This window comes from Capsicum annuum, chromosome 11 (genome assembly GCF_002878395.1).
Source record: "Capsicum annuum cultivar UCD-10X-F1 chromosome 11, UCD10Xv1.1, whole genome shotgun sequence".
Taxonomy (NCBI): domain Eukaryota; kingdom Viridiplantae; phylum Streptophyta; class Magnoliopsida; order Solanales; family Solanaceae; genus Capsicum; species Capsicum annuum.
Genome location: NC_061121.1, coordinates 229120667 through 229131212, shown reverse-complemented (window position 1 = coordinate 229131212; position 10546 = coordinate 229120667). Strand labels below are relative to the sequence as shown.

Genomic DNA, 10546 nt, shown 5'->3' with positions numbered 1-10546 from the left:
AGCTGAAGAGAGAAATGCACCACCAACTGCTAAGCCAATATCCATTTTTGAAATCTACAAAGCAAAACAAGGAACCACAAAAATGATTTTAAGAATTTTGAGAAGATAATGGTTTCGATCTTCAAATATTAACAACTATATTTTACCTGTTGAATGGTAAGAGTAATTTGCAAAGTGATTCTTCTGTCTTTCTCTTTCTTTTTTTTTTTTTTTTTTTTTTTTGCAGTGGTTTTACTTGTAATTGGTACAACTATGAATCAAAGCTGTCCTTTTTTCTCCCTTACATGAGTATGACAAAGTTGAATAATTGAGGCAACAGAGAAAGGGTGGTGGGGTGGTTGCGTTGACAAAGACTTCATAATGTTTTGTTTTCATTTCATGTCTCCTTGCCATGACTTTTTTATTTCCTCATTCTCAGTTTATGTGTAGTTTCATTTGGCGAGAAATATAAGAAAGAATTATTTTGAAAATTAAGTATAAAATAAATCGTCGATATTTGTGTGAACTGACTAAAAGAAAAGTGAATCGTATAAATTGTAAAAGGGAGTACTTGAAAACATGTTAACAAGTTGGGAATTTGGAAACACCAAGAGATACGATGAAATGATAAAAGTTTGCGCTGTAGTTGCAACATGTTGTCTAAAGATTTTGTTAGTTACAAACTATTTAACAATAAATTAGTAATATAGTGTGTAACTAGGTCCTAATTTTTTTTCAGCGAGAATAAAAACTAGAAAGTGATTATACTCTCTTAAAACACACGATAAACAATTACACATAGCTCAAATTCAGATTTGTCAATACTGAAGATCCAATAATAATCATGTCATCTTTTGATTTTCGTTGGCTCGGACGTATTCAGAGTAACAAGAAAGTCATTGTCACATCTAGGTATTACAATTACCGACCAACCCATGTGTCTACTTGATAAAATAATCATAATAAACTCTTATAGGTATAACACTACTTGATATGCCATAGTAAGTTGAGTTTGATTAGTATTTGTTAGGTTGTGAAGCCTGATTAATATGTGACGTACTGTTATATATTAATGTATCTTTTATTCTCATTCTCTGTGTAGTTGTACATACTCCAAGTCATTAATATAAATAGTCTATCCGCTGCGGAGGTTACCCACGGGTGTTACCACGAAATTACCTCTCTCTCTCTCTCCTCAAGAACTCTCTCTAGTTTTCTTCATCCTCTCCATAGATTTAATGTGTGTGAACTGCTAATCGATCCTAACAGTATTCACTAACAATATAAAAAGATATTTACACCAATAGTATTACACTTTGTCGAAAGATATTTATGTTTAATTCTATTGTAATCTGAAAACTAAAATAGAACATATATTACATGATAATATATAATTGAATGGCGTAAAAATTATTCATTTTTATAAATATTTATTAAAATCGACGTAGTTTGTTGTCTACTGATGGGTTATTAAATCCTTCACTTCAATCGTGAAAGGTAGAGGAGCTAAACAAGTGAGTTATAACCTTTAATCTTAACTCACTTACAGAAACATAACAAAGTTACGAATTCAATAAAATTTAACAATTTTGATTCAAATCATATACACATTTATAGTAAGAAATTCACCTCATATGTTAGAAGGAGGAAGTTGCAAACATTCAAAGCCTAGCGAATACCTTAAGTAACAACGTAGAAAAATTCCCAACTACCTATCTGGGGATGCCTTTGGTATTGTGGAGAAGACTGAGAAAAAATTAGCTACTTGGAAGTCACAGTACTTATCCCTGGGAGGAAGAGCAATCCCGATCAACTCAGTCCTAGATGAACTACCGTCATATGTCATGTCACTCTTCCCTCTACCTGTTAAGGTGGAAGAGAAACTAGACAAACTGAGGACTTCTTGTGTTTGGGCAACAAGAGAGGGAAAGGTATTCATTTAGTCAAATGGCAAACTGCTCAACTCAGCAAACAATCAGGGGGGATTGGTATCAAGAATTTAAGGCTCCACAATAAGTGTTTACTTGCAAAGTGGCTTCGGAGTTTTGTCAAAGAAGATCATGCTTTATGGAAAGAAGTCAAAGATTCTTGCATTAGTACTATGTATTTTTGGTGTAAAGAAGAAGGTATAGATAAAGCAGGCCAAATAGTAGATTTCCTTGGTTATTTGTAAGTATGACTTATTGCCCTGTAATTTTTTGGAGGTTGCCAGCATATCCTCAATGCTGAAGAATACAACTTTACCTTAATAAAAAAAAAAAAAAAAAATATATTCAGTAAAACCCTACAAGTCAAGTCAGAAGAGAAAGACAACACAAATCTATCACATCCATAGTCCTGATGATGTTAGTATATAAAGAAGCGAGCCGTAGACCCCGTGACACATTTTAAAGTCGTCAATCCGAAACCAAAAGCCAGTAATACAAGTGAAAAGGAGAGAACTTTATTATTAGCTGCCAATTAAATATTTATATTGAAGCCATACACCAGGGATTTTCCGATTGGACAAGTCCAGCCATGCCAAAAAGTTGAATCGCATGCGGTCCTCCTTCTGTGCAACGTTGGATTTGACTTCTGACCACAGGTCTCCAGATTGATCAGAGGCAGCAGTTGCCGGACTTGCTCCATCAGCTGAAGTTTCTAAAATTGGTGCGCTTTTGGTCTGAATGGATGAAAACACCACTCTCCTGATCATGAAAAAGCACAAACAGAATTTATATAAAAATGGGCTGCACGTTGGTTAAAGAGGTTGGCTTCTCAGTTGAACTCCTCTGTGTACTAAACGTACCAAAATACAGAATAAGCTGTTGATGCCATGGAGAGTCCCTCTCAGTTTCTTCAGGTCCATCTCGACCTTCTTTCTGCTGAACTTCCGACTTGTGTGATATCTCAAAAACTTGTAAATTGTCTACTTTTTTCAGTAAGTCGAAACCAAGATCACAAGGCAATGACATCTTTCCCGGAGGAAGATATTCCCAACCTGAAGTGACTTGTTTAAAGGAAAATGGTAAGGACAAGCAATCTAACTGAGACGGCAATTGGATGTTGAATAGCTCCCAAAATCCCGACAATGGAAGTTTACTTATTTCCTAAAACTTCTGATTGTTATCTGTCATTATCTTTTCAATAGATTCTCTATGGAGCCTTAATTTAAAGCTATGTGTTTGATAAATGAGCACAACGTAATTTATATCCTGAAAAGAAAATTAAACGTCATCAATAGCAAAGAGATACATCATTCTGATGATCACACATATTTATGTATAAAAATTTAAAGCATTAGTACAACGTTTACAGCCAACGATAACAAAACCTTGGACTGATAGTCAAGATCACTAGATGATAAAAAAATGACTTTGTTCACTTACACTTTGCTGTCAGACCACATTCGAGTGACTTTCTATTCAATAGAGAATTGCAGCAGAATTTTCCTTTTACCAACTGAGCTGAGAGTTGTAACAGCATACGAAAATCCTGACAAAGAATAAAATTTGCAAAGTTGATATCCAATAATCATTAACAAAAAACTGCACAGTGCTGATGCTTTTAGTAGTTTTAACTTATTGGGAGGCATCTTGGTAACTGAAGCATCTTGGACCCTTTATCTCTGTAGAAGAGACGAAAAAATGCAGAACAAAGCGGAACAGCTTTCTTGATGGCGAATCATATTTTCGTCTGCAAGATTTGAGGGAGAACATAAGTTAATAGACAAGAAAAGAGAGTCTACGTATTGAACAATCAATTTTGTGGAGCTACACTAGATTTCTTTTTGAATGTTCCAGTGCAAGTATAAATACTTTATCTTGATCTGAAGATGCTTCCTCGGCTTCACAGAGGCAATAGATGCTACACACTGGTCAAAATAATTAAACAAAGAAACAGAATTACTAACAAACAAGAAATTTTTGGCTAGCATACCCGCTTATCGAATACTAGATGTGGTTGGAGCAACAGAAGCTCCACACTTCTCAATAAGATTTAAAAAAGAGAGAATTAACAAAAGAACAAAGGGAAGTAAAAAATAAAAAGCTTCTGTGGGAAAAGAATAACTTACCATTCGGTTTAAGTCATCAAAGGAATTTGCCATCAATATTTATGGTGGAGATGTGAGCAATTTCTGGCCAGTACTCCCCCTTGTCATATTCTAGGAGTGGTTCGAGCAATGGGCAGTAGCGAATAGATAGTTTAGAGAGGGAAGAGGGCATCCCTTTTACTGGAAGTGATTGGAGGTTACGGCAATACTCGATGGTCAGCACAGAGAGGGAGGAGGGAAACGCTGATTCGGGAAGTGATTGGAGATTAGGGCAATGAGAGATGGACAGCTCAGAGAGGGAGGAGGGCATCCCTTTTACTGGAAGGGATTGGAGATTAGGGCAATCCTCGATGGACAGCTTAGAGAGGGAGGAGGGCATCCCTTTTACTGGAAGGGATTGGAGATTACGGCAATTCCCGATGGTCAGCACAGAGAGGGAGGAGGGAAGCCCTTCTTCAAGCAGTGACTTAACTTGAGGTAAATCACTAATATATAGAGATTCAAAAGAGGTGAGCCTTTTGAGTAGTTGGTTGCTTAATGTTTTCATATTGCTTATGGTAAGCTTTCGAATAGAGCAAGGCAACTCCCAATTCTCACCACCAACAATATCTTCGTCACTGCCATTGTGGTAGATGCGTAACACTCTGAGAGAGGGGAGTCTCTGTAAACGCCACTCCTTTCGGCCATTCACCAGTTTCTCGCAATTGTTGATCGTAAGGAGTTGTAAATTGAAGGGCAATCCTCCATCAGGAAAGGACTCTATTTCTGGACAAGTCCACAGTTCCAGTTTATTAAGAGAGGGAAGGAGTTCCTGCATACGTTCTGGTAGCCGCTTCAGCTTTTTGCAATTGTGGATACCTAATGACATCATCTGGGTCCTACATGCCACCGAAAGTATTTCAAGATTCTCACAATCACTAATATGGAGTGTTTCAGTCCCATTAGGAATCAAAAAACTAGTAAGGTTTTGGCAACTCCTTACATACAAATTGCGTGCTCTTGGGACCAACTCCGTTGATGATGTAGAATCACATTCATCCAGTCTCAATACCTCCAGAAACATCTTAGAAATCATCTCCAATTTCAATTTCTGGCAACGCCATATCCTTATTGTCTTCAACGTACTCGGCAGAGTGCTAGTAGGCATGGAGGTAAGAGAGTTGCAATTACTAATAGATAATTCCTCAATCTGCTTCATTCCCTCAAGTAGGGATGTAAATAGTTCAGCTTCATCAAAGAGAACCCCAGCCTTAGGAGAATAAGAAGCTACAAACTTTTTTAAACTTGAAAGTTGGATGAGTGTCTCCAAATTGAGTTCAGGACATCTTGAGATTCTCAATTTCGTCAGAGAACAAAGATTCGCGGGGAACTTCCCAACCAACTTGGGGCAATCATCAATTGAAAGGTCCTGAAGTGCAGGAAACTCTCCATTCCGTAGTACGTGCCACTGCTTCCACTCCGGCATCGCTGCAAATTCAAGCTTCTCAAGAGAGTTAAAAGGCTTTTTGGAGGACGGACTACCATAGAATTCCTCCATCACCTCTGTTATTCGATGCATCTCTCTAATGGAAAGGAATTTCAAAGAAGGAAGTTGTCCTAGTGCTGGCAAGGAAAAACAGTCCTTGCAGTTGCTAAGAGACAATTGTACTAGCAGCTTAAGAAACGAAGGATCAGCAAACCAATTTGGAAATTGTGTCCCTCTATATCTGCAGATTTGGAGTTCTTTTATGTTTGTGTGTGGGCGTAGTTCATCAAGTATGTCTCTTTCAGTTTGTGAATTGTCAGCATCACTTTTACTCCATTTCAACGAAAACTTTTCAACATGATTCTTCTCCCTCATCTTTGCCTTCTGAGCTTCCCTTCTATCAACCACATTTTGCAACGCCAAAATTGATAGAGATCCATACAAGTAATGTGCTCCACCCAAATCTTTCATTCTCCAACCACAGGGGCCACCTAAAAGAAATTTGGCTCCATCTAGCACTTGGAGGCTTTTCAACTTGCTCAGATGTAGCGGCATCTTCAAGCGAGAAGTGTCGCTTATGTCAAGATGACACAAGTTGATTAGCTTTTCCATCTGCGGCAGTAGCTCCTCAAGATATGCACAAGATGACAGGAGAAGTGCCTCCAAGTTATACAATGCACAGATGGAATGGGGCAATTTTTTAATCTGCGTCCGAGAAAGGTCCAAAAATCTCAGGAGTTTTAATTTGATAAACAAAGCATCCGGCAACTCCAAAATCTCATAACATGACAATGATAATGCCCTTAAAGATGTTAGCCTTGGCAGTATGTTATGCAGCACCCTCTTGCTTAGATTAGGGCGGAAAAGGTACTGGATAGAGATTGGAAGCAATGTTCTCAGCTGCTCTGACTTAGAGAGCGGTTTCAATTTCTCAAAGTCACCACCTTTCCCCATTGCATACGACATATGCCGACTTTGTTCCAACATATGAGGTCCTTGGCACTCTTCCAACCTGACACAAAGTTTTGAAGATGCAATTTGGGCCAAATCATTGACAAGATCATGCATTAAGAATTTCCCTCCATCTCTTTCAGAAGACTCTGGGACCCTTTCGAACAATGATCTTGATCTCAACTCGTTAAAGTATTGGTTACCAGAATGGAACTGCTGTACAAGACCATTAGCAATCCACAAGAAAATAACTTGCTCTTTGCAAAATTGATAATCTTTAGGATATATAGCACAAAAAGCAAAACATTGCTTCAAATGTGCAGGAAGATCATTGTAGCTCAACATCAATGCTGGTAATATACCATTCGGACGACGTGGCAGCTCCCATATTTCACTTCTTAAAACGTCTGTCCACTCATCCACCTCTGATTTGGAGCATAAAAAACCAGCAAGTGTCTTTAGAGCTAAAGGCAATCCTTTGCACTTGTCTGAAATTTGTTTTCCAACCTCTTCAAGTTCTGGATGTTCCTCGGGATACCTGTTTTCTAACGAATGTCGTTTGAATAAAGCCCAAGAGGCTTCACTAGACAGAGTCCCCACGTTGACTGCCCCACTACCCATCATCCGGGCAACATCCTTCTTACGTGTAGTTACAATGATCTTACTTCCCATATCTCCTTGTATAAAAGGAGTTGTCAAGTCATTCCACTCATTATAGTCATTGTTCCACATGTCATCAAGGACAATGAGAAACCTTTTTCCATTAAGGCTTTCCTTCAATTTGACTTGTAGCTGATTGAGATTATTGTCATCCTTTAAGTCAAATGAGCCAATTTCTTGAAGTAACCCTTTTGTTATTCTGATAGCATCATATGGCTCAGACACACAAAACCAAGCTTTCAAATTAAAATAGCTTTTTACCTTCTCATCATTGTAAGCAGCTTTAGCAAGTGTTGTCTTGCCCACACCCCCCATTCCAACAATAGGGACAACAGTCGGACTTTTTTCACTTGCATCCTTGGACAATAAACGATCAATCAATTCCTCTATTTCATTCTGCCGACCAAAGACATCAGATTCATCAACCAAAGAAGTTGACTGTCTTCTAGTTTCTCGTTTAGTCGAAGCAAAATGCTCCTTTAAGCCAAGGAGACCAATTTGTTTTTGCAAATCCTCCAATGTTTCAATGGTGTCTTCCAACTTCTCCTTTATGTTAACAAAAAAATCATCACTCAAGCTCAGGTTGAGGTCACTTACTTGCTGGTTGCTTGTTTCTGCAAGATTTCGAAGTTGACCTTCCACCTTAAGCCTTAAAGCCTCATAGTTGACTTGTTCTATTAAGTTTTCAGCGCCGTCCACAGCATCTCGAAGTTCATTAAGCCACTGGCTCACGTGTCGATTTGATGCCTGCTTATTCTCTGCATCACTTAACACAGCCTGAAGGCCAACCAAAGTCATTTTCAGCTTCTTTAAGAGTCGAACATCATGCTTATTCTTCTGAAACATCTTGGAAAGCTCGCCCTGAGGAGCAAGCCTATCAAAGAGAACATTCAAAGCTGAAGAGAGAAATGCACCACCAACTGCTAAGCCAATATCCATTTCTGAAATCTACAAACAAAAAATGATTTTAAGAGTTTTGAGAAGATAAAATGTTGGAAAGTGTAAAGTGCAAACAAGAGTGATTAGTGAGTCATGGGCTTTTTTCTGGATATCAAGATCTATTATCTCACTTTAATACATGATTTTTGTCTCTTTGTATGTTAGTACTAAAAATTAATACTTTGTAGGTCCCGAAGCACCTTTTGATATTCAAATTTCATTTTTGAGTTGGTGGGGTTGGTGTTAAATGTGTCTAAGCTGTTTGTTTGGTCTACAGGTGCCATTTTTGAGTGATCAAATATATATTGTTTCCAACTATGGGGGTAGTTGGGTTGGGACCTGGTGTATAATAAAGAAAATCTCTTCTTCTTTTTTATTATTTTGGTATTTTTCGCTTTGGCTATCTTACTATCTTGATTTTGTTACTGGTTGTGTTTCCATAAAATGTTGTGTTATGTTTTTCTCGAGCTAAGGGTCTTATTGGAAATAATCTCTCCAGTTGAACAAGGTAGAGTTAAGGTATGCTGGGTATGCTGCTGTTGTTGTTGTTCTAAATTTCAGCAAATATTTATTACGTAATAAACTCTGTCATCCTATACTATTTATTAAGTTTAACAATGCTGGAGAATAAGCTTGAAGCAAAACTAGCTTGTCACCTCGTCAATGTTACCTCCAATCACAAATAACCCACATTCAGATTTCTCAATACTGGAAATCCAATAATTATGTCATCTTTTGCTTTCCGTTGGCTCAGATGTATCCAGCGTAAAAAGAATGTCATTGTCACATCCTAGGCAAACACCACATTGGCAATACACATGAGAAATGTTGATTGTTGGTACATAAAGAAGCAAGCCTTAGGTTCTTGTAACTCATTTTAAAGTCGTGAATACGAAACCAAAAGCCAACAATACAAATTATCACATCCATAGTCTTGATGTTCAATTCAACATGAGAATAAATAGAACTTGGACAATATCATTAGCGGGTTGGGCCGTTACATGTGCAAAAGTCGCACACTTAGTAGAATCCACTTTTTTAAAAATTTTGGTTTGAGTGAGGTCTTTCGATGATAATTTGTTATCTCTTTTGTTAGAGTTGTGACCCAAATTTTATTGGTCCGGCCCTAAAAGTTTCGCGGTGCGATCCATGTTTGTGATTTTAATGGGGTCTGTGGTGGTAGCGTAGGGATCGGGACCTTTATGTTTTTTGGCCTAGGACCTATTTGTACGCACGTACTATATAAGTGCGATTTAGTGGGTTATTTTCGTTATTCAGAAAATTCAGTCTTCTCCACATTGTATTCTCTCTCCATTACAGTGAAACCTCTTTTGCCACTACCTGTTTGTTTTTCCCGCAAGGTTTTTCCACGTAAATCTGTGTGTTATTCTTATTTCTTTTACTTGTGATTTGCTTATTCTATCCGAATCATAACATCTTTCAACAAAATTCATGTTTGAACAAGAATTTGTTCATTGCCTCGTTCCCCTTTACTTGACTTTGTTCTACAAAACAAAACTATTTTACATCGATCTAAAGCAAAAGTTACACTCAAAAAAATAAAAACTAGCTATAAAACACATAATCTATTGCTAAATGGCAATTAGCTAGCATAATTGTTGCTAATTTGTCGTAAATTATAAGAATAACGATGAATTTTTTGTTGCTTCGACATAAATTCCTGCTATATTTTGTACTATTTAACACAATATACGTCAAAATTTAACACATATACAAGCCCCGATTTTAATGCGCGCGCGCACACATATTTATATATACAAGGTTGAGTCGGAGCTTACTGGATTCGAACAAAAACTCATACCTTACCCTGCCCGTACAAACAAATATTATGTCATGCTTAATACTACCTATGTCATATAAATTCCGTAACAAATCAAACTATATAATATAAACTAAATCGGAAAAAAAGATATCATAATCAGCTAACAAAAACAATAGACGGGGGAAGTTGTAAGATACCTCAGAACAAGTAGCAGTGACGGATTCAAGATTTAAGGATAATAGGTGCTTAAAAAATTTAAAAACTGAAAAAAAAAAAATTTCCCTCAATAAGGTACAAATCCGGGGCATCCCTTCCGGTGGAGAACCTTAAAGTCAACCTAAATGTCAATGCACCAAACCAATTTTTTTATTTTAGAGGGTGCTTTTATATATTATATACCTATTTTTATATATTTCCTACGTAATTTTACCTATTCCGCATCGAGTTTAGTGGATGTCGGAGCACCCCACAAATGAATGTAGGTCCGCCCCTGACAAGTAGGCGAGGAGGAGAAGCAAACCAGGGAGACATTGCCATGGAGGAATAGATCGACATACTAAGTTGCATAGACTCTTCACTTTCGATGTCATGTCCGTGTCAGATTCTCCAAAAATTTGTCAAAATATATTATTCGGCTTGCTCTTACATCATTTGAACATCTAATTTCAATAGGAAATTGAGTAAACAAAGGTTGAATATTACCTGGCTTTGGCATGATTAAACAAACATTTTACCG

General features: G+C 37.4%; 1 protein-coding gene across 5 annotated transcripts in view; it reads right to left on the bottom strand.

The window, feature by feature from the left end:
• Positions 1–8149, bottom strand: part of LOC107847162 (putative disease resistance protein At3g14460) — a 44993-nt gene extending 36844 nt beyond the window's left edge. For 2 of the 5 annotated variants that reach the window (XM_047399863.1, XM_047399864.1), the window contains exons 1-5: positions 4034–8149; positions 3348–3654; positions 2768–3173; positions 2465–2666; positions 147–2223 (exon numbers count right to left, since the gene is read on the bottom strand). In XM_047399863.1, coding sequence (XP_047255819.1) covers positions 4050–8027 — 3978 coding nt within the window. In that variant the 5' untranslated portion in view covers positions 8028–8149 and the 3' untranslated portion in view covers positions 147–2223; positions 2465–2666; positions 2768–3173; positions 3348–3654; positions 4034–4049. Of the gene's footprint in view, positions 55–146; positions 2224–2464; positions 2667–2767; positions 3174–3347; positions 3655–3776; positions 3833–4033 lie in introns of all 5 variants that reach the window. The other 3 variants (XM_047399866.1, XM_047399865.1, XM_047399867.1) reach the window with 3 other exon arrangements.
• Between the last annotated feature and the right edge of the window lie 2397 nt (positions 8150–10546).